The sequence below is a fragment of the Rhea americana genome, unplaced genomic scaffold (assembly GCF_003343005.1).
Source record: "Rhea americana isolate MKP2758 unplaced genomic scaffold, rheAme1 scaffold_71, whole genome shotgun sequence".
Lineage (NCBI taxonomy): Eukaryota > Metazoa > Chordata > Aves > Rheiformes > Rheidae > Rhea > Rhea americana.
In genome coordinates, this window is record NW_028186879.1 from 230,557 (window position 1) to 255,949 (window position 25,393).

The 25,393-nt window shown below is 35.8% G+C and overlaps 1 protein-coding gene across 1 annotated transcript in view; it reads left to right on the forward strand.

Annotated features, from left to right (window-relative positions):
* Positions 1–25,393, forward strand: part of UBL3 (ubiquitin like 3) — a 56,988-nt gene that overhangs the window by 63 nt on the left and 31,532 nt on the right. Inside the window, exon 1 of the mRNA XM_085321765.1 lies at positions 1–54. This exon is cut by the window's left edge and continues 63 nt beyond it. Coding sequence (XP_085177891.1) covers positions 28–54 — 27 coding nt within the window. The 5' untranslated portion in view covers positions 1–27. The remainder of the gene's footprint in view (positions 55–25,393) is intronic.

The window sequence follows — 25,393 nt, forward strand, 5'->3', positions numbered from 1 at the left end:
GTTCTAAACCATTAGGGTAACATCAAGATGTCCAGCAGTGTTCCAGCTGATATGGTAAGTCTTATATTTCACATTTAACATTATGGTTATGTAATAACATTTACTTAGATGTGTTTTGGCAGAGAAGATGGAAGGAGAAGGGGTGCAGGGCAAAAACAAATATAAAAAAATCTCRTTTACGGATTTAAGGAACAAAAAGTTTGCGGTTAATAGCCTCCCCCACCCCCCCGGGATAGATCCTGGTTCTGCTTTGATTTTTTGGTAATGGAATGTAAAGCTGCAGTGTCGTCTCCTATGTAACGAGGCAACTGTGAATGTCGCCTTTTCGCTTCTACCTTTGGCAGTTAATATCTGACCGCTCWGTCTTAATTTGTGTGGCTGTGGCGTTTAACGCTGTCAAGCACTTTTGAAGGAAGAAAAATACGAAGTAGAAGCATTTCGTTTTATTCAAACCGTTTCTTTTCTTTCTAATGCGGTTGAAATTCAGTCCCAACCTTCTTCCTTTTCTTCCCTCCAACTTCCCTCGTTTCTTACTGATACTTTGTCTTGTAATGTTGATGGGAAGTTAATTCCTTCACTTGACGCCGGGTCAAGAGCGAGAAAGAAATTATCTTGCGCTTATTTACATAGTCAGATCCTTTGTGCACTAGCTGCAATCTGGACGTTTTTCAAGGGCACTCCTTGTACTTCTTATGGCGGACTGTACTTCAGCCTGTATTGGATACTCAACTTGGTACATTTAAACTGGAAAGGTATAAAGGTATAGTGGGCATGGGGAGAAAGGAGAGAGAATGAATCGGGTCTGCTCCAGGTCTGCTAGTTAATCTTTCTGTTCATCAGGACTTTCTTGATTTGTATATATTTCCATAAATCACTTAATGAAAAAGTTGTGGCTGTACTACTTTTGGTGGTTACCTTATTTTTTTTCTTCTTACAGTGAAAGATTTATGTCCCCATTTAAAGATGRTATTTTGTCTAGCAGCAGCAGACTTGTCCGTGGCTTTTTCTCTCGGGATGCAATTACCCCTTCTGATTATAACCTGCTACAGCARTGATAATATAAAAACTGAATACCACTTGTTTCAGCCGTCAATATACAAGTAGTGGTGCATATATATGACAATCAGGCTATTGAAATAATGGTATCATTTAGATGCCTACTTTCATTGTTCCCTTTACAGCTTTTCTGCTGCAGACAAAATGACTGAATTCTGCCAAAAAAGCAGAAACATAAGATATAGATGATGACCAAACAGTTTTTAAACTTACAGATTTTTATCTTTCTCAAATACTATAAATATATTTTGCCCTCTGGAAGGGGAAAATGATGAGGCAACTGTTGTCTCTAAGTTTAAATCTTTTAAATGGTAATTTTGAAATGCGATTTAGCATGTTTCTTTTCAGGGTTGCTTTGATCATAAGAATACTCTGAACCCCTTCCACATTTGCACGTGCCATTCTTTCGTTGTATCAGAGAAAATCTTTGCTCATCTGTGGAGGGTTAGATGCAAATCTCTTACTACTGCTTTTTAAATTGCCTGGAGGAGTCCCTTGACTGTGGCATGAAGCACTCCCCTTTCCTCTTACCCTGGGCTGAGTGCGCTGCCACCCCCACAGTGCTTCTAGATCTGTCTGCCTGGGAGTCATGGTGCTGCCACTGGACTTGTAATGTTTGAAGACTCTATTTTATAACAACATACAAATTTAAAGATAGAAATAAAATATTTTATTTATTAAAACCATTTGTTTCAGTCATGATGTAATCAGGATGCTGCTGGCAGGGATATCTAGGCCTAGTGATGCTCTGTTCCTTCAAATCAGGAAGAGGCTTGTTATATGTGGTGATGTTCAAATATTGAGTCATCACAAAAACATTTGAATGAAAATGTTACAAATCTCAGCATAATTTAACAGAATGGGACTTATTTTTGTCAATCTTAGGATCATTTTGATTTGTTTCAGTATTATTAGATGCAATTTCTTTCTGAAAGTTTGAAGTGTGTTTAGAAACTCAAGTTATTAAATACAGGTTAATTTCTAGAAAGAAGAACACTTAAACTCATTTTGGATCTCCTTTTATCATCAGCATTTCTACATCAAAGGAGTTTGTTGAGGAGGGAAAATAGGATTGTTATTTGATTGCTCTTTAAAGAGAACYGCTTAACAAACTGTTACTTTGTTTATATATGTTTTTATTTACTGTAGGACTTTAGAGTTCACATTTCTCTTATCCACCCTCTCTATAATTTGCATTTACAAAAAAAAAATCGTTTCCCATTTCTGTAGTGGTTGGCATCATTGTGATTGGGTGTAATATTGTGAAGGCTAACTCTACTATGAATTACTGAGGTACTATGATATTTAACTGTTTTATCGTATTCATGAAAAACTAATAATAATATAACAAAAATATTATAACTGATGCTTCTTAAAATGTGGTAATCTGCAGTGGGTCTGCTTGTCCTTCTTTTGAATTAGCAAGAACCTACTTTACGTGAATTCCCATAGTAAGTTATCAAATCTTCAGTTAGTTTTATACTTGTAGATTGGCAAAATTTGAAAAAGCACATTTAGTTGATTGTTTTTCCCAGAAATCCAGTAGATTTAATCAGCTAACCATTTCAGCATCACTTCTTAAATAATGAACATAACGCTTTATCATTTGCATTCCACTAATAAACTAGATGGTGACACACCACATTCTGAGCATTGTAAGTTTGTGGTGCATTATTGCTTAGCAGTACATGCTACTTAAAGGTTAAAACTGCACTTCTGGAATGAAACCTGCTAATGTTGACCTCTGTACTTGTGCAGTTTCATTAACTTAATTAGGACTAGATGTGTGGAATAGCTTTTAGAAATTACATTGTGTATCTACTGCCTATTTTTTTTGTGTGTGTGTAAATAATGATGCTTGTGATGGCAACAGGGAACATCTCTGAATATTTTGAATAACTTCATCAGATAAATTATTGGTTATGCCGTTCAGTAGTAGCTTGAATTTGACTGTGAGTAACAGTGGGTCTGTTTGCAAGTCATATTTCTTTAGTAATAATAAAAAGGCACTAAATGGTTTATGGGCTTGCGAAGTTAATCAATTTTTTTTGTTTGTTTGTTTTTCGTTGACCAAATGAAAATGGTTTACCGTTCATTTAAAAACTGTAGCAGACCATTTCAGTACAAGCTTTTTTTTTTTTTTTTTTTTTTTTTTTTTTTTTTTAAAAAAAGCTCACTACAGAAGTTTTACTCAGTTGAATAATCCCCTTTATTTCTGTGGAGTTATCACAAGATTCTGGAAAGTGTAGTCTCTGTATTCTGTGTTATTTCGATACTTCTCCTTACAAATATAACTCTTAAGGACCTTATAAGTTCACAGTAAGAGGCCTGGATGATTGAGAAGAGAGTATTACATTGTTTGCAGTCTAGATCTTTCCTATATCAGTGAATTTTAGTTGAGCACAAAAAGGCTCTGCCAGGCCTTTTTTCCTTGGCTAGTTCTTTACAAGTCTTCTAGGATATAAAGTCTCATTTTTTTTTTTGTGTCGCTGTTCAAGAGTGATGCTTTCGGTGCACACTTTTTTTTTTTTTTTTTTTTTGGCACTAGATAAACAACACTCAAAGCTAGTAATTAACTGAAGGTTTTCAAATTTATTACGTACAGCTATTGAATCCCTATACTGAACTTAAAGAAGAGATGTAAGTGGTCTGTGAGAGACTGTTTTGAATAAAACTTAAATGGCTGGTTTTGTGCTAGACATAAGCAGACGTGAGAGCAGTTGGGAGTTCATGGCCGGAAACACTTGCATATAAGGACAGCGTTAGGGCAATAAGAGGATAATAATAATAATAAAATCTGCACCTCAGTTAATGTCTTATTTGTGTCAATGCTTTGTGAAATTGTACGTATGCATGTTCTTCTTCAGGAAGTTTAATGTAGAATGGTGATGAATAGGCTAACGTTTATAGGGACCTTTTTTTTTTTTTTTACTGCATTTTAATGTGGACTAACAGGAGAAAAGGTTGGAGATGTACCTGATGCCACATCAGTAGGCGAATATTTGCATCCAGGGTTAAGGTTCAGACAAGAGGGAATCAAAGGAGAAGTTACGGCAGTTGGTATTTTCTTTCTCTCTCTCTCTCTCTCTCTCTTTTTTTTTTTTTTTTTAATTCATCTCAGTCTAAACAATTCTTTCATTTAAGAATGATAAGCACATTGTCATTATAATGCACGTGGAATACAAAAACAAAATACTTTGTCTCATGGCAGTTTAACTTGTAGGTACAAAATGCAAGAAATCATGCATCTCTTCTCCTATTGTAGCTGCTTTTCCTTTTGTCTTCAGTAGATGTTTTTTGTTTGTTTTGAAAATTATTATATCCAAAGTTGTCTTTGTGCATGTAGTCATAAAGAACTTAAAGGTTTAATTACTTCTGTCTCTAACCCCTCCCCTCCTAATTTTGGAAGTTTAAATTTATTACATTGTAAGATAGAAAAACCTGATAAAAATGTTTTTATCTTGATATTTTTCCTTCCTTTTCCTGTTTTTTTTTTTTTTTAACCATTATTTGGTTATTTTAAGAGATAGGAGCATCACTTCTTCCGTTAGCCTCAGTGTTCTTCCCTTCTTCTTCCCTCCTTGGAGAAGGAATTCGTGGGATCTCTATTGGAAAGAAGAGCTTGAAGATGATCATTCCTCGCTCCCTATATATCAAATCATTTTTATAGCATATTTTAACTTTTTTTGTAATGAGATGAAGAACCTCCTTATCTGTTGTCTGCAGCAGTGGCCAGAGACATACTTGTCAAAGCTGATATTGTATATATATATTTTTGGTATCCTTCAACATGATTTATATTTACTATCCTCTCTTTTTTTTCCCACAGGTTAAAAAAAAAAAAGTCTTACCTATGTATCTAACYAAAAATAAATCATTGTAGTAATGAYTGGCATTTGTATGTAGGATGCCGTAATGTAGTAAGGTTAAATTCCACAGCATCCTGATGTATTGAACATATTCTGAAACAATGTTTTTATGTCTTAATTTCATTTTCTTCAGGGATGAACAACTTTTACTTGTAGAGGAGATAATGATTGATATTTATCCTTGGCCTCAGTGTAGCACWGTGCTTCAGAGAATTTACATTGCCAACCTCCACTTCTGTTCCTATTTTTTTTTTTTTTGTTAGCTGAATTTGTTTCTCTCCACTTCTGTTATCTAATTCTGTGAAATACTGAAGGGAAGGTGCACTGAAGGACATTTAACTCCTCCCTTGTTGGGAATGCTGGGAAGCCAGTAGTAGTTGCTGGCAGGTTCCAGCAGGGCTGAGAAATAAAAAACATGCTGAATATCTGGCTCTGGCGAAATGGAAACCTCTACAGTAGGAACACTGAATTTTGCAGTGAATTTTGTGTAATCCTGGCAGTCCAGTCATGACCTGAGTAGGGACAAGTTGCAGCTCTCAAAGGTATGGAATTAGGACCAAATTCAGGTGCAGGTGATCTGTATTTCACCTAGGAGCTTGTGACAGCTGTTCTTCCATATCTAAATTTATATTCTCTTCCCCATGAGCATTTTATTTTATGTCATTCAAGGCCCATAGCTCTCTTCATTGACTTGGCTTAAAGCTGTAGTAGAAAATTAGGCTGTCTGAATATGGTCCTTGTGGAAGGCGTGGTAAGCAACATTTTAATAATACTGTAATCAAAATGACTAAGGACAGGGTTTTCTGTTCTTAACTCTTAMGTTCTTTCTGAGGTCTGTGAATGTTGAAAGCTATAGTCATTGTATATACAATGAGAGGGATATATTTGTTTATATTTTTGGTGACTCAGCTTTGTCTATTTCTGAGGAAAACTTAGAATGCAAACTTTTGGTGATGTCCCTATATAAGCTTATACAATATGAAGCAGAATGGAGAGCTCAATTCTGACTCAGCCRGTGAGTGCTACTCTAGTTTGCAGAAATTCAGAAATATCTGGAATGTGAGTAATCGTTCTTGTGGTTTTATGTAAAAGAGATAGTACAGCTTATTTTCAGTCTTTTCTTTACACCGTACAGGATCCACTAACTTTCTTTCTTCTTTAACTGTAGTGAAAAGTAGAACTGCTGATCAATACACTTTTCAATGTTAATTTTTTTGGAGTAATTAATTGAACCTATTGAAGTAGCAAGCCTTCCCTGCTGCAATTTTGCTTGCATAAAATTTAACTTACTATAGTTACTAAAAAGCTATGACTGAGTGCAATGCTTTCATTTCAGAAGCTATTGAAAATAAGAGCATCAATGAAGTATTTTAATATAATTTTTCTAATGGCAAATCTAAACTCCAAGTACTCATCAATTTCAGCTTAATTTAGAGATCTATTTTCTGGAATTCAACTATTGTTTTAAAATTACCCTATAACTCTACTAGAAAGACTGTCTTTCATTTTTGCAAGCTTCTGGGATGCATATGTTGCAGAACATCTTAAGGCACTGACTGCAACATTTATCATTGGATATACCTCCAGACAAATTAAAGTTCACAGATGTACTACTAACTGTTGCAAGCAATGATAATGAAGAAATACTGATGGAAGAAGAGAATGAAGAATCACCCTGCAAGAACTGTTTTTTTTTTGTTTGTTTGTTTTATTTAAAGTTGCTGATACATGAGTTGAGGTTCTGCAAATAGCTTTATGCTCTTCAATACTGTGGAGTGTTTTTTTTTTACTATCTGAAAAGAATTGCAAAAAGAAATGTTGCTAAACAGGTTTTCTAATAATGTAAAGAAAAACAAACCTCCTGAATATTTTCTTCTAAAAGCATCATTTAAAGAAAAAGTTAAGACCTCAAGTAGGCCTCAGAAATATGGTTCTGCAGAAATACTTTAATATTGTTGCATCTGAGTGCTCTTAAGTATTTATGGAAATAAAGTGCATTTTTTAATCACTAATCAGGATTGTGTTTAGCTCCTTGACAGAGGACAAATCTGTTACTGCTTGTGAACCACGCACACTGAAGGCCCTCTCTCAGTTTACAAGAAGACTCTAAAAATATGTTGAAATCTGAATAAAAATGTAGTGTATATTTTCTGCAAATTGATGCTTTGTGTGATTAGATAGTTTAAAATAAATATTATGCAGGTCGCAAAGTTATAACTCTATCAATGTCATCAATTTTTTTTTCTAACTTTGGTAAACAAACCTGCTGAAAATAACTTGCCAATGACAGGACAACTGGGTGTGTGTGTGTGTGTGTGTATGTGCATGTTTTTTTTTTTACTTAAAGTTATGTAGGACTTTCAGTTCAGAACTAAATGGAAAGTTTGTGGCAGAGCTTAGTTGTGATCTTATTCCATAATACTGTTGTTAGGGTGACAGAAACAAGTAAGAAGGTGCTTGAGTTTTGTAAGTCCTATGTAAATTAACTAAGCAAAAACCAGGGATTTTGCCTAGGAGTTTGACAAATTTGTTCCACTTCTCTACCAAAAAACAAATCTATGCCTTAGTGAAGCAGAGTTACCAAATGGTACTTCATGTTCAACAGCATAGGGTCATACTGTAGAAATGTTTGTATTCTGTGTCTACCTACTGTGCTGGTTTCAGTTTCTGTTGAGAGCTGGCACAGATTACTGTTCAAACTAATCTAATTTATGTCAATGGCCTAGACTGCTGCTGAGAAACAAAGATGGTCTTATAATGGAGAGCTCTTTAGCTGCAGCTGAGAATCTGGGTCTTAATCTGCATCTATTGGCAATTTTTACGGGAATGAATATTTAATTCTATTTTTTGGGGGGTGGGGGGTTGTCCTGAGCTCTTGTGGAAGCTTTTCTGTGATCTTCATTATGCAGTTTTCATTTTTGTGTGTTACATAAGAAATTCTTTTGACAGAAGTGTAGTACCAAAGTAAACATGAGGAAGCTAAATGTGTTTTTCCTTTAGAGATTGAAATGAACAATGTGTTTCATCTCAAAAATATTCATACTTCAAAGTCATATATTATAGCATTGGTTAGTATCTCCTTGGTGGAGTTCTGATATGCTAATGCTTTGTGGTCTGGCAGAAATCCACATCACTGTAATCTGTTTCTGATACTTAACATATATTCTGGATGGTACTATTTAAATTGTCTCAGGAATCTGACATATGTTTTTAATGAGGATAAATACTGGAATAGTGATAAAATAGTGAAGTTCAATGTTAATTAAGTCTTTCATAACTTGGGGTATAAATTTAAGATTTTTTTTAAAGGTTGATTAGTGCCAATGTATATATGAATATATGTGGCATATGCCAGTAAGTCTTAGGAAAATTATATTAAATTATATTATAAAAACTATTATTTTAAAATATTAGTCCTTTTCACTATTTAAGATTAATTACTACACAACATTCTTCAGGCATACTGTATACTGTAAGTGACTGAATAAAACCCCTTGTAAGTTTAAGCTTAAAGCCCATGTAAGTTTAAAATACCTAGTTGCTTTTTTTTTTTTAATTGAGTTCTTTTTTTGTATAGGTGGTATCATGAACATCAAAACAAATTTAACTCTTGGAGTGGTGTTCTGTGGTTATAGCTGATGTAATGCATGTTACTTAGAGCGAATCAGATCTGAATGTTTATGTCATTTTGGCTGTGAATGTGTATACTTTTAACTTTTAATCTGTGCAAATGAGTTTTACAGTCTTACCAGTTCTGAGATAGTGAAAGCTTAGCTTTCATTTGTGAAACAAGATTATTGATCTGTAATGGAAACAAGCTGTATTGGACTTGCGTGTTTTAGTCGTTTATATTTTGTACACTTTTATAGCTGTTTGGCAGTAACCCACAAACTTTTGGAAAGCTTTATCAAAAATTTTTAATGAAGGGGGAATCTATTTGTTAAGCTCTTATGATTCAGTAATAATCAAATTAACGCGAAATCACATTAAAAATTATTAACTTTTAATAGATGAATTACAGCATATAAATGGTGATGAACATTAAATATTACTCTATGTTTATAAGAATAATTAAAAATCTGTTCTCAGAACAGAGTGATGTGCCTTCTATTATGAAAGCTTCTGAAATTTTCACTTTCTATGTTTTTCTGAATTTTAATTGTTAGATTGCYATTTCCTATATTAGGCAGGATTAGCCGTGGCTAGTCATTATGTGTACGCTGCAGTTGCCCCGCATGAGTTGCACAGCATGGTACTGCTCTAGATAAATCCAGGCCTGAGGTCTGCCTCATGCTGGTTAGTGTGGTTAGAACATCTGAATTAGTGGTTTAGCCTTTTTGAGAGCAGTTAAGAAGATACTTACTTTCCCTATTATACAAAGTGATGGTAACATTTCTTTGAGTCGCTCTAGTTTCACGTATCTTCAATCAGCAACTCCATATTTATAAAGTGGGGTTTCTCAGGCATGTACCTTGTGGCTGTAAAAATTTGTAAGGATTGTTTGACTTGAATATTCAGGAGTTTTGTACCAAAATGTAGTGTAATATATACTCTTCATTCCATAGATTTTTTCAAGAAAGACTATTTTAAAGACTACATTTATGCGTTAGATATGTGATAAATACTTTATGAATTACAACCCCATACTAATTCATTTTAAATGTGAAGTATAAATCAGGGAAATCTTTTTTTTTCCTCCAAAAGTTCAAAAAAAGACTAGTATTTCTATTCATCTAGGCACAAGAGTGAAGTTTTAAGATACAATATATCAGATGCTGGGACTGAGAAAACAATTTGTTTTTGAGAAATTTGACTGACTTACATCTTGTGGATCTCGTTTTCATCACTAATGTCATAGTGAGTAGGAACTTTGATAAAAGTGTCTGAGTGCAACTGTGTCTGATTTTTGACTACTTAGTACCCCTGGCCAGTATAGTTTCTTAAGAATTTGGACTTCATATAAACTTGGAAATGTGTGAGGTGTTTTCTTTTTTGATTGCATATGCTTGAAGTTATTTGGAAATTTAAAATATTCATTTAGTATGGGAAACCAGTAAACTATGAGCAGGGTTGTGATGTGTGATCCAGTGAAAATAGTGGGAATATTTGCGAAATTGTTTTAGCTTGGAGATGGTTGTCCCCTTTAAACTATTTCCCTCTCACTAAGAAATGAGCCCTCTAGAAAGTGGTTCAGAGTGAGAGTGCAGGTGCCTTGAATACGGTAGAAGAGGAGAATGCTCATCTGGTGGTGGGCTGTAATGCTTCTTTGCAGGCAAGAATCTAAAAAAGTCTACTTTGTGCAACTTCATTGTAAAAAGGAAGATTGAAGCACATAGATATGCAGTATATTGTCTCCACTCACCTCTGTTATGGTGGTGGGATTTTTTAACTTTTTTCTACCTGACACTTYACACTAAGCCCAAGTTGCTGTGTGCCTGCCTCTTCAACTTTGGGGATAGCCAGGAAAATCCCTGCAGAGGGCTATTGCACAGGGGCAGAAAATTTCCTGATGCTGGGCTTTTTGCTAAGGTAAATGCTGTCTGCACTTAGTGCGGGAAGTAAATACGACTCAAAGATTTTAATGTGGAGTGTAAAGCTTTGGTAGGAATGGACTCTGCTACTCCCAAGGGTAAGAGCCACACCTACATCTTTCTCTCAATCAACTGTAAAGAGTGGGACAAAGAAACTGGCACTTTTAAGCTGAGACTGTTTTTTTTTCAATACCCTTTTGTGTTTATTGAGTAAATACAGTTTATCATGTGTCTTTTGCCAGTGTGAATGTAGAGTATGTACTATTGCATTAAGAGGACATTGTTCCACTTGTAAAATGAAGTGCAGAAATGCTCAAACTATTTAAACAAAACAGGGTAAATGATCATTGTTATGTATAATAGTTTCTTCTTCCAGAACCAGGTACTTTTGCCACTCACAGGACCCGTTCCTTATGTTCCTTATTCARCACCTAGTCGTGGTTCAAAGACTGGATCAGTGCCTTTTCACACTGCTCAAACCTTTCTTGGAAGAGAAGTCTAATTCCCTTTGAGCATTCCTGTAACACTGCTCTCCTTAACAGAAGTATTTCATAAAAATCTGTTTGTTTTTCAAAGATCTATGAGAGAAGAGGTTGTTGTTTATCCAAAATTATGAATATTGTACATTGTAATTTCTCTGATTCATAGCAAATATTTTTTATACAAGGTAACTGTATAGTRGAGTTGCAGTGAATGAAAGCTTACTGTTTTCTGAACTGTATTTGGAGAGAAAAGAAATAATCAAAAATCAAGAAATTTTATCTGGAGCTGTATATTCTAGAAAACAATTCTTGTTTCCATTTCTCTGGACAGCTCCACTCAGCACCATCTTTAATACTTGTCAGTCCTGGTTGTTCAGAGTAGTCTTATTCCATGCTTGCRCTAGCATTTCAATTAAGCTAGTATACTCTCTTGCTGATTTTAGATWTATTCCAGAGGACCTGTTGTGGACAAAGAGTGAGATAAAATGATGCAAGAGTCAAGAAAATATTTATACATTAATAGATGCTCTCCAGAGAATTTGGAGAAATGTTGTAACTATGTTAGCAAGTTGTAAAAAGCAAGTTTTGAGGCTAATGCTTTCCTTCCTTTTCATACTATTTTTATTGTAGTGCTATGTTAGTATTTCTTTCAGCTTTTATCACTGGTTGAGAATTGCACAGTTTTGCTGAAATGTTYTTATCTTTCTTTGAAAGAAATTGAAATTCTGAGCACTTTCATATCAAATATTACCTAATTTATCTATTAATTTTCATGTTCTTTTTGAATAGCATACTATCAGTTCAAATCTGGAGCAGTGTTAAGGAAAAATAAAAATGCACAGCACTTTTCTGCATTCATGAAATTGAGGTAGATTTATTCTTATACTGCCTATTTGGGATTTTGGCTATTTTTGTTTCTTTTTTGTTTGTTGTTTTTGGAAAATGAAAAGTAGGAGAGACAGCAGTTCACTCTATCCGTGCAGYCCAAAGCAATAAACAGTCAGTGCTTTTATCTGCAAACCTGCTGTTTGGTGTTTGCTCACTTTTTTTTTAGCTGAGTTTGAAATTTACCAAAGTGAATAATTAAGAGTGTTGACTAATTCCAGATAAGGCAGAGCAAAGGTAAATAGTTTCTTGCCTTTAGTAGTTGATTCTACTTTAAGTAAAGTCAATCCCACTTTACTTAAAAAAAAAAAAAAAAAAACCCGAAACAAAAAACCCAACTTCTTTGTTGTTGTCTTCTTCAAAAAAGAAATCTCCCCCTCCCCTGAGGCAGGAGGGAAAAGAAATGTTTTGGGAAATCATATTTTTTTGACCTTTTCTGCCTCTTTTAGCAGAGTTTTGAAGATTTTCTTTTACTAGATGTTGTTTTGCAGAAGATGGAAGGCCTAGATTATGATCAAATGAACCCAGAGTTTTCCGCCTTTTCTTTATGTTAAACAAATTTTCTTGTAAAATCAGATTGCAACATGTTCCAAAAATGTGATACAGTTTTCAGGATGAGCTGTAACTATTTATTGTCAGAGATTGAAAATTCATACACAGAAGTCATTTAATCAGAATCTTAAAATTCTATAATCTTATGTTTTTGCTCTATCTTTAACTTTGGTAAGAAAGCAATTTTATAGTTGTATGCTGGTACTTTGTTAGAAGCTGTGTTGGCTACATTTGGAGTGTCTGCAAAGCTGTTGCTTTGCAGGATTGKGAGGGGAAAATCTTTTGTTTCAAAGCAGTTCAGGTAGGGTTGGTGAGAAGAATGGGGTTCTTTTTCAGTTGTAGGTATTTTGAGCTGGTGGAGTAGTTTGAAGGATAGGTGGTGGTAGCACCTGATATGAGTACAGAGAGAAGTCAAATGATGATTATGCCACCATCCAGTGACAGACATACAGACACTGAACGCTATCACCGATACTGCTCACAGATTCATAGAATGGTAAGGTTGGAAGGGACCTCTAGAGCTCATCTAGTCCAACCCTCAACATAGCCCCGTATGGAGATTGAACCCACGACCTTGACATTAGCAGCACCGCGCTCCACCCAACTGAGCTCAAARCCTTCCAGCTTATTGATGGGCAGTACTTTGCCATACAAGCATGATGGGCAGAAAGAAACAGCCAAGAAAAGATAGAGCTATAACTTTCTCTTACCATGCGTAGGTTTGTACTCTTAGTAATTAAATTCTGTTATGTCAAGTTCTTAACAAGTCAGATAACACAATTTTCTGATAAAGGACAAAGTTTTTGCTACCCCCAAACCCCCACCAAATGCAGACACACTCACTTAAATCAATCCCTTAGTTAATATTTTTATTTTCAGCCTTGGTGCTGAATGGAGATAGAAGAGCAATGTATGTTACTTTTCTTGGTTGAAGATGAGTGAGATGCATCTGTATAAGCGTAATCTCACCTTCGGCAAAAGTAGATCTGCTGCTGCCAGATCGAGGCTCTAAAGCAATAAGKTTCCAAGTACTTGGTTCAGTTGCCTAAACTTAGACAGTTAGTGCTGTTTCACACATCCTAAGGTGTCCAGGATATCCACAGAGAGCAGACAGCTGTGACACATGACTTAAAATCATAGAATCAGTAAGGTTGGAAGGGACCTCTGGAGATCATCTAGTCCAACCTCCCTGCTCAGCAGGGTCACCTACAGCATGGTAGACAGGGTTGCGTCCAGGCGGGCCTTGAAGATCTCCAGAGAAGGAGACTCCACAACCTCCCTGGGCAACCTGTGCCAGTGCTCTGTCACTCTCACAGGGAAGAAATTCCCCCTCRCRTTCAGGCGGAAYTTCCTGTGSTTCAATYYCTGCCCATTGCCTCTTGTCCTGTCACATGGGACAACTGAAAAGAGTTTGTCCCCRTCCCCTTGACACCCTCCCTTCAGGTACTTGTCCACATTGATAAGATCCCCCCTCAGKCTTCTCTTCYCCAGGCTGAAGAGGCCCAGCTCTCRCAGCCATTCCTCATAGGGCAGATGTTCCAGCCCTCTGATCATCTTCGTAGCCCTAYGCTRGACTCTCTCCAGTAGCTCCATGTCTCTCCTCTACTGGGGAGCCCAGAACTGGATGCAGTACTYGAGATGAGGCCTCAGCAGGGCTGAGTAGAGGGGCAGGATCACCTCCCTCGACCTGCTGGCAGTACTCTTCCCAATGCACCCCAGGAGACTGTTGGCCTTCCTGGCCACAAGGGCACACTGCTGGCTCATAGTTGATTTATCATCCATCATGTCCTTCTCTGCAGAGCTGCTCTCCACAAGGTCAGCCCCCACCTTGTACTRSTGCCTARGGTTATTTCTCCCTAGGTGCAGGACTCTGCACTTGCCCTTGTTGAACCTCATGAGGTTTCTCTCCGCCCAGCTCTCCAGCCTGTCCAGGTCTCCCTGAATGGCAGCACAGCCCTCAGGTGGATCAGCCACTCCTCCCAGCTTGGKATCATCAGCAAACTTGCTGAGGAGGCACTCTGTCCCCTCATCTAGGTCAGTCATGAAAGAGTTGAACAGGATGGGACCCAGTACTGAGCCCTGGGGGATGCCACTGACTTAYAGGAGACCCACACCTTCCTCCAGGAGAGCAGCTGCTGTGTATGGGGAGGATACTTCTAAAGGATACATCTAAAATAGCAYTAGGTGCCTAAGTTTAGGTGATTCTTTTGAGCTGTTAACTGTTGGGGGCTTTGTGAAGCTCCATTAGAGCACCTGTATTTGTAACACTTTCATATCCTTTGCTTGATAGGTTGCCTTTTTCTGCCTTAAATTTATTAAGCAGTGCTTTAAAATCACTGAATTCTTGAATTTGTGGTAAATTACAATTCTGCCAGTTTTGTTATTTCCTTCAGAAAACTTTTGTGTCTAAGGTTGTGAGCAATGCAGTAGAAAGCAAGTTTAGCAGTATTTTAAATTTATTTTCTTTTAGTGTAGCAGAATTTCCCTTAATTAGAACTATTTCAAAACTTGAATAGTAATAGATGTACTGGTGAAGTAGATACAGTGTAATTGCAGATATCTTTGTCAAGCGTGATCCAGTTTGAGCTGTTACCCACAGTTTGCTAAAAGCAGAAAAGTATTGAAGTTGGGGCACGTTACAATCACAGTAAGGTTGGAAGTAATTTAAGATATCAAACAAATGAAAACTTGTACACAAATAGATTAAATTTTGAGGATCATCTGAAATCCTTGAAAGTGCCTTATATATCAGCTTTATAATTCATTGTATAAAATTGTACTTCAGTGTTCAATTCTAAACATTATACCAGAAATGCATTATATTTTTGATGTGTAAATGTGTAATCGCACTTGTGCAGCAGGAAAAAAAAAATACTATCTATACAAAAAGTGTGTTGTTTTGGTGATACTAGGGAATTCTTACAGTGGAGTCTCACAAAGAAATTCAGATATGGTTTCTGATATTAGATTAAAAGAATAAAGCTTACTAATTGAAGCTTGATAGGTCTCTCTTGACATTGTCCTGAAATGTTTGCAAGATATGTTGTATCTTCTGAGCAGAAATTAATTTGAGTAAGTTGAAAATTTATGCCTAAATAATTAAATAATGAGGATTATTTGGTATTAAATAGGGGAAGAACACAGGCTTGGTATTAAATAAGGTAAGCTATCATCACCGTAGTAAATTTTCTGTTGTTATACTTGAAGTAAATTTCATTCCTATAATTTGAGAAATACATTTTATATTTTGGGGAGCATCTTTTGATATTTGTATATTGTTGAAGGTTGTGTTAGGGTTTGAATACAACCTTTTTGTGCTTCTTACTAGCACTTTTTTTTGGCCCAGTTTAATGTCTGTTTTTTTTTTTTTTTTTTTTTTTTAAGAATCCCAGTAGAAACCTAGTGATCATAAATACAATATTCTTGGCATAAATTGTTGCATTGTCTGTAGACAAAGGAAAACAACAGCCAACCTATTTCATGTGCATCTCAAAAACGAAACATATTTTGCCTCCATATACTTCAAGGCTAACCTTTTGTCTTTGCATAAACTTGTCATATTTCTCTAGATTATGAGTGGTGTTTGTGATTATGGAGAAATCTTTGTATAGTACATATCAGAATATAATATTCATCCATATGACAAGACTATGGAGAAATCTTTGTATAGTACATATCGGAATATAATATTCATCCATATGACAAGACTAATCTCTGACCTCATGCTTCTGGTAGACCTCTGTCTTGAACAGCTAGACTTTGTTATTGAGGGATCAATCAAAAATTTATGAAATGGAATTAATATATCAGCAACCCTGGAAATAATACTTAACCTACAGAGTTAGAAGATATCTTTTATTATTTTCAAGTAGAAGGACTATATTCCATTGAAAGCTCTTGCATGCAGTGTGGGTGTGAAGCATTGTTGTACTTGCAGCTTTGTGTCTAGAAGGGCTGAGCAAAGAACTAGCAGCCAGCAAGTGTATTTATTTGATTCCACACATTTTCTGCCATGCATGCATGAGCTTTTACACTTTTTAATACAGCTTCTATTTGTGGATGAGAGTATCATGATTGTTGAATGTAGACAGTTTATTCTAAAGACTTTTATTGTTCAAACTAAGCTGAAAATGATCTGCAGGATAAAGCTGTGACCTAGTTCTGCATTTGCCAGCTTTGGAGAGTATTATTGTCAAATCTGTGCCTATGTAATTCTTTGTTTAATTTTTGTTCCTCCTCTTTAAAGACTGATTAGTTATTTTTAGGTGAATAGTTAAAGATGTGGAGTAGAATGTACGAAATTATTCTATTAAATGTTAATTTTTAGGGTTTCATTTTGAAGGAAGAGAATTTATTGCCCAGTACAATGTGTTGGAGCGGTCAGCCTATCTACTTTCCTCTTGCTCGTAAATAGGAATCATGCACTTTTGTAGAATCAATGTTACCTACCTAGGAAAATTGATTGCCTAATCTTTAATAATGTTTGCATTTCTCTGTCTGCTGTGGTCAAAGCTCTCTATAGGTTAGTAAATATAATATTAAAACACTTAGCAAGTACTACAGATATGCTTGTTTTATTAGATTAAAAAGAAGAATTACGATTATGTTCTGTGTTTTGCTTTGCTTTTAAACTCAAAAACATACAGGACTGTGCTACTTTTAATAACTGCTTCATCCCATGTTGAGCCTGACTTTCATGGCATTGAGTCTGATGGTAAGCATTCRTAAGACTGACAAATTTTTTTGCAAGTTTAATTCCTAATACAAAAATGTTGTCTGAAAAAGGTTTTCTGCCTACAGAGAATTTCTATATATGTATTTATTAATTGTGTAAGTTGTACGATTTTTTTTTTCCCAAACTGGAAAACATTTTGTTTTAGAAATACTGTTACACATTATCTTCAAATAATGTGATATCTGTTGCTTTCTCTGGCTAGTCAAGCAATGATAACTGGTGGTGGTGGTGGKGGGGGAAACAGGTATAAATGCCAGCGAGTTAAAAGCTACCTGAGGTAGCAGCATTTGTAGCATGAGATAGGATTGTACTTATCGACGTCTAGACTTGCCATTGTGRAGCTACTGTGAACTGCAACTTTTTATCTATCCAGAGCCTGACTCCATGGCAAGAGCCTGCCTGGGCTTATCCGGAAAGGGGCCTCCTGTGTGCCAGAGCCCCATCTCTGGGGCAGTTGCCCAGGATGTAGGCACGGYTCTGATTGCTGCAAGCCTTGCTTTTGGTCTGTGGCAGCTGAACAGGAGGTGTTTTGAATGAAAAATTTCAAGTTTAATCAACCAGTACTTCTCTTTCTAAAGAAGTTTTACTTTTCCAATTGTTACATTTTTATTCCTGTTATTTTGTAGACCAACCAKATATTTTCTGTGATGATAGAAAGGGAAAATAATAATGAAAACTTCTACCAGATTTGAGCATGTTGCAAATTGAGTGAAACTTTTAACCTTAGGAGGGAAAATAATAATTTAATGTGAAATTTTGCCAGTTTAAAGCAGAAATGTCAGTAAAAAAAGTTAGTGGAAGAACATTGCTGTGCCTGTCTTCCCCAAACTAGATAGAGTTCTTGTGCTTTTATAATGAAATTCTGCCATTTAACCCGTTAATTGTTGTTTGGATAGTTGGTATATATTAAAAAAAAAAATTAGAATTCCTTCATAAGTCTGGATTGTAGTAGTCAATTTTTAAAAGTGTCTTTAGAAGGATGTAGAATGTTAAGAAGTGTGGGTTTTTTTTGAAAAAAATAAGGTTATGCTAGGTGTTGGTGTAGGTAGCAGGCCTTCTTCTATGGAAACCACGTCAGTGGGATTTACAGGCACTTGCATGAGGTTTTTATCTCTTTTGAAGTGATTTTGTATCTTGTTAAATCATCTATCATTAGCTCTTCGTAATTATATAGTTCTGTTTCAGGTGATAGCAAATAACTAGGATTTTACTTTGCACACCTCCAATTTATCAGGAAAAAATATTAAATACTATTATGGTTAGTATCCTACAAGGTTTTGACAAGTGTTGAGAAGTGGTGTGTTGTCAAGAGGCAGACTCCTTCATTTTTCCCTATGTGATATGAAAAGGTTTAGAAATGTTGTTTTTTAAAGCAGTAAAAGAGAATTATACTCATTAATTAAAACAAAGAAATCTCTCTCTCCTCAAASCCTGGTATATAAGACAAAGATGAGGGAATTAATCTTTTCACTTTAAGAATCTGGTTCAGTGACATGGCATTATCTGCAGAGTCARTGCTAAAATGTGAAGGTAGATGGATGATACAGAAGCCAGCTTGCTGGAGATCTGCATGAGAGGATTTTTTYCCCTTTTTTTAATATGCAAGAGAAATGTTAGGACATGCCTCGTTGCTTGAGGCACAAGGAAAGTAACCCTAAAGGTTTACATTCTTCTGAGCTTGGAGGTTTTCTCTGTGCCAGTAGAAATGTGGACTTCGATACAATCTATAGAAACATGATGATTATTCTAAGTATTAGTATATGTACTAAGATAAATGCTCATTTTTTTGTTCGGTTGAGAGATATCTGAAATTGTAGTAACTTGAAGGGCTATTTAAATATTGTAGCTCAGTTATGTTAAAAATTCATTTTGGTGACCAACTTCATAACCTGTGCCACCATCTGTTAAATACACCCGAAGCTTATTTTTTTCTGGATGAGGTTTAGCCAGCTGTCCATTTTGCACTGCTGCCTGGATGGAGGCGTGCATTTAAGAATAACACAGTAGGCTTTCTGTTAGTTGACAAAAAAGCTTTTTTGTTTTGATCTGAGACTTCTCTAGTTTGTCTGACGCTTCCTTAAATTTAGTCTTTGGCTGAGGAATGTATTTGAAACCTTTCCTCTGTTGCRCTCCTTTCCTCTAGTCTGTGCTTTCATCTTCTCCCACTTTGGTTTGGAGCTGCTCCATGAAGAGCTCCACAGGGTGAGACGTGTGCCTTCTCGCTGAACGCTCGGCAAGGCACGGGGATATGTTCGCTAGCTGTAACCCAAAGTCCCTTCTAATCCGATTGACATCTAACCCAAGTAGCATTTAGTTAATCTGTCTGGTGTTCTCCTTTCTTTGTCTGACCCTGCGAGATGATAGTGCTCTTCGTAACTTTATTTTAGATGAGCATTTCAAGATGATAATGCAGATGTATAGTGTTTACTGAAATGATTTTTCATTTTAAATGTTATCTTTATGATAAATACAATGTATACTCAATAATGCTGGCAGCCTGAAACTGGCAGATTTTAGTATTATGTTTTTCTGTTTAATAGTGATTTATATAAGGGCTGATTAGGCAAGGAAAAAAAATGATATTTACAAAGACATGTAAGAAAAATTGTTGCAGGTCATTTAATCATTTTGTTCTGCAGTTCAGTTTACAGTCAAATAAATTRTATTCTTTAATCAGAAAAATATCTAGGGCAAAGGTTTAGGATTAAAACAGTCTCTTCACTGACTGCTATTTAGAATGTTGGCTTTTACTCTGAAAAAGTAATTCTGGTTTCCATTCTTCTGACTTCAACAAGAGTTTCACATTTTTTTAAATTGTAAAATAATACTTGAGTGAAATCCAGCATAAACCTGTCGGAGACGCACAATATTTCCTGATTTGGATTTCCATGAAACTCATGGTGTACAGCTTCAGGTCATTCACGGTTAGAATGACAAAACTGCTTTTTCTGTTCCATTGGGTTGAGACTGCACAGTTGGAAAAGAATTTGGCTGCATTTCATGTGGAAATCTTTGGACTTTTTATTCTTCCTCACAAAGTTAGCAGTGCACACAAGTACGAAACCTCTGAATTAAATGTTGTGTAGGAATATTCTACTATATTCGCATTTGTGGACATCTGTCATACTAATCAACCTACAGTATCAAAATACTTGAAATTGCTTGCTTTTCCTTTACTCCTTTTTCAGGAAGATAAATTGCACTCAAGGGAATTAATCACATCCTGTGGGCTCTGCTGTTTGCACATGGTTTACTTTGACTTACCTTTATTGGACCAGCTCATCAGAGGCTTATTCTAGGAAGATCAAGGACCTCAAATCTTCCCTTTAAAAAATCTCCTTTGCCATAGCCTTTGTCTTCAAAGTCTCAGTGGAAGCTTTGTAGCTAAAACCAAAGTATGTAACATAATTGCAAGACAGACCGTTTATCTGTGTTCCTGGCAAATGGACAGCTAAACCAAGCACTTAATGCTTTCATTCAAATGTTCTAATGAATCAGTGGACAAAATTGCACTATGAACATTTTTTTTTTGGCAATTCAGTTTTTCTGTCTGTTTTCCCGTAGTCATTATACACAGGTATGTAATACTTCCCTTCTGCCAGCTACGCTTCCAYCACTTCATTATAGTAGGATATAGTGATCATGCAGCCAAAACTGGAATTGGTTAGTGAGTGATTTGATGAAGAAGTAATTACCAAAAAAATCTCCAAAACCTTTCTGTATGTCCAATTTAAAATTACTCATCCAGTGCTGTTATGTTCATTTGAACTGACTTCAGAAAACAGGAGAAAGCAGGACTGTCTCTTTCACCAGTAGGCTGCAGTTATGTCATAAGTTTACATGTAATATGAAAATGCACTGTTGCTTAAAAAAAAAAAAGGCCCCAAAAAGAAACCTAGTTAGTTAAATCTTAGATTGACACATGCTTACATTTATGTAACCAGCAGCGCACTGAGACAATACCAGTCTCCCAGTGGGATAGTAACAGTGAGTATAGCTTAAAGGATTAGTTGCTGGTCAGATTGAGTAGGCAAAATAGAAGTAATCTTCTCCTTTTTTTTTTTAATTTTGTAAATTGAATATTAGTAGTAAAAGTCACATGAATACCTAAACAGCCTTCATTTTAAAATAGCAACTGCTGTTATTTCAAATTTCAGATGGAATTAAATAACTGACAACAGAATTAAAGACATTTCTTTCATTTTATACTTTTTTGGTGCAATATTTACACATTTAAAGTAGCATTTAAGCAATTCTTTCTCATAAGCCTATTACAATACTTATCAGACATTTTTTATCCCTATTCATACTGCTTTATGGGGAAAAAAAAAGTCACAGAGGAACATCGAGATCCCCATCTTTAGTCTGACAAAAACATGAACAATAATACCATTAATAAAGAAGTAATAATGTTCTGGGGGGGGGGGATGTACTGGAGGTGTTAATCTATTCCTGTAAATTTTTTTTATTCTTGTTTATCCCTTCAACTTATCAGTTGTAGTAATGAGGTAATGGTATAAATTGTTCAGATGGAATTCAAGATTTTTCCCTTTTTGACTCTTAACTTCTCTTGCATTTTAAAAAAGTTTCTTAAAAAAAAAACAAATCAAAGAACTCTTAATTTTCTCCTTTAGTTACAGCATGAAATATGCAATATGAAGGACACTGAACCTTCTGTAGTAATATAATTCTAAGATGAGGAACATGAATTTTTATTAGTGATAGATGACTGTAAATTTGTGAGGTAGAAATAAGTCCATAAGTGATTAAATGATTTGAAATTCATAGCAGACAGTGAATTTGTATGTGCATAGGAATTTGAAGAGCTATCTGTGATGATTTTCTCATAAATAACTTAGCATTTTGTTTGACTTCATTAGCATATTTATCCTTTTGGAGTTAACAAACTAAGGAAAAGTTTATTCCCTTTCTTGTTATTCTTAACAGGAAAAAAAAAAAGACTTTAAAAATGTATGTGTGATGATATGTTCTCCCTTTCATCTCTTCACTCAAAAATTAACCCTTTCCTGCATGTGTATTAACTGTTGTACTTTGAATTCTTGTCTATTTTTGTTTTTAACTTTCATTTTAAGCATTCAGGCTAATGGAAAAAACAATAAATGGAAAGAGGAGAAGTAGCCACCATGAAAATATACTATTTGTTCTGAATGGTGCTAAGATGATACTAAGAGGTGCANAAAAAAAAAAAAAAAAAAAAAAGGTGGTGCAATCTGTGATGAAGTTGTCTTCTAAATTCCACTTTGTTTTCGGTGAATTTTTGAAAATATATGTATTTTTTTTCCCAAGAGAGGTTTTCATATCTCTGAAATATGCCTCCTGGTGGACTTTAGTAGTAATTTACCAGAAGGAGGAAGATCTTTTGGGAAAGAATTTTGCCATTTGCTTTTACCATGGAGGAGGAAAAAGGCATCAGTTAGTGATCCTGTCCCTTGATGGACAAACGCTTGATTTGAACTTTGCTGTTAGATGCTGCACTATATATGCTTTACTTGAATGTCCCTGCTATAGCTATACTTTACCATTTCTCTATAACAAAGATACTTTTATTCAAATATGTTTCCTTGGATTTTTCTGGTTTTAAGTTTACTGAAAATTATCTTTCTGAAGTGTGATAAAACATAACCAATATTGTTAGTTTAAAACTGCAGGGCCAGGAGCCTGGAACCTGTGCTTCTCTTAAACAATGTCACAATAAATGTATAGTACTTCCCTCTGTGTATATATCAAGCAGTATCATCCCTGCAGTATGATGTAAGATTTGCAGGTAGTATTTTAGCTTATTTAGTTCTTCGGTTTATAACTGCTTCTTTGTGTCCCTTTAGCTTTGATCGTTGTCCTATGACTAAATATAAACATACAACGAGTAAATGAAGAAAAAATACCTTTATAGTATTTATGTATCAAGGGAATCTGATTGACCGTTTGTAACTAGTGACTTCTTTTGATCGTTTCAGACTTACAGAACAAAATTATCCATGCTTATTGCTCAAAGAAAAGCTTTCAACACTGGAAATATGATTATAGCAGCAGACGACCCCCCAAAACAACTGTAAAGCTTTAAAAACTCAAGATGTTTGGGTAATATTCTAAGAAAGTGAAGTTTAGAAAGATTTTCTTTTAATTAAAATGGTTCTATATGTTTTCTCTTTAAATGCAAGTTATGAAGAAAGATCAAAACTATCAAGAGGAAAGTTCATGCAGGTTTCACAAACTTACAAAATTATCATTTAGTAATTTTAGGAGTTACAGGAGGAAATAATACTGGAAAAAAAAAAAAAAAAAACACAGAAACCCTCCAAACCTCAAACCCCCAAATGGTTTACTGAACAGTTATTTATTTCATGAAGTATGTTTGTTTTTCTGAACAGATTCAAAGGGTGATTTGTTAAATTTACATTTAATTTTCAGTACTGAGAGATGATTGAGTAAAACAAGAATATGTTTTACTTTGTTTTATATACTAATAATTGAAAACATTCTGATAAGACATGCCYTTCTTCCTTGCCTTTCTTCCTGGCTCAAGAGCCCTAAAATCCCTGTTCCCGCTGTGGGAAAATTGTGGTAATTCAGGCATAATGAAGAGAAACATATGGTGGGAGAGGGAATAGACTACTATTTATTTATTTATTTTAAAKATAATGGTGGATATTCTGTACCTTACTGTAGCTTATAGCACCAGTTGGAAGTTGCACTGTGCCCCTTGCCAGACTGGTGAAGCTTCCCCTTCCTGGACTTCCTTCACTGGGCCTTCTGACAAGTACCAGGAGACTGGCTCGGTTATACAGAGAACTCATGACTGGATCGTTAAGCTCAGAAGATAGCAGTTAATGGTTTGTACTGTACCTGGAGGSTGGTTGCAAGCAGACCCTGCACAGGTCTATTCTAGGACCTATGTTGTTTAATGTCTTTATCAGTGACCTGGAGGAGGAGGCAGATCAAGTTCGAGAAGACTATGATACAGTTGATACACTTGAGGGCACGGCGGCTGCTGTTCAGTAGGACCTAGGCAGGTTAGGGGGTGGGCCAACAAGAACTTAATGAAATTCAGCAACAGCAATGCAATATACTGGACCTAGGATGGACCAAGGCTGGGGGCTGACTGGCTGGGGAGCAGTCCTGCTGAGAAGGGCTTGGGAGTCCTAGTGCATGCAGCCAAGTGTGATCGTGCCTTGACAGTGATGGAAGCTAACAGCATGCTGGGTGGTGTCAAGAGGAACATAAGCCAGTGTATCGAGGGAAGTGATTATTCCCCTTCGCTTGGCACTCGTTGGACTGCAGTTGGAACACAGTGCTCAGCTTTGGGCCCCACACTGGTGCAGGAAATGCACTGATCAACTGGAGTGAATTCAGCAAGGCCACTGAGGTAGTCGGGGGCTGGAGCCCCACAAGGAGAGGCTGAGGACTTGTTAAGCCTCAGAGCAGATGGCTTTGGGAGGACCTAACAGCAGCCCCTAGTACCTATGAGGAGGTTATCTAGAAGGTGGAGCCAGGCTCTTTACTGAGGTAAAAAGGTGGGAGAATGAGGGATAGTAGTCATGAATGGGAACAGTAGAGATTTTAATTTGAGAAAAGGAAAAAACTTTCACTGTAAGGATAACTGATGGCATTAGATTTTTTTGTTGTTGTTCTTGCATTCATCTTCTGTATAAAACTTTTCAAATTTTTGATGAATTTAACTGCAGGTCTTTAGTGTCCGAGCTTACTTTTCTTTATCTTGTTCCCTGCTAGAGAAGCTTTCTGGTTTCCCATAGCAGTCACTAAAAGAGTTTCCTTCTTTTCCTGATCCCTGGCAAACTGAAACAGCCCATACAACTTCTATGTAGTCCCAAATTTTATCTTTTCTTGGGATAGTCTACAGTATATGCTGGAAAGTCAAAATACTGAGTAAATTTGCAAAATCTTTAGGTTGAATGGATGTTCCATTGTTAACGAGTTACCTTGAAATTACCTTCGGTTACCTTAATTAAATTTAGGTTAAAGTAAAGGTCAAARCACACTTTATTTACAACATCCAAGCAGACAATGTAGATGGTATGAAGAAAGTAAATGAAGAAATGGAGAGAGATTATGGTTAATTAGTTTCTGCTGAGATTATCTGAAAGACCTCTCTATTTTTGTATCCAGATGGCTTGCCATATTTGATTTTTGTGAAACCCACTGTGAGAGAGGTGGTGCCTCTTTGTGTTGTCTTCCATCTGGAGTTGCTTCTTTTGGAAGCTCTTCCCTTTGTTTAAATCTTCAATTTGTGAAGAAAAAAATCCT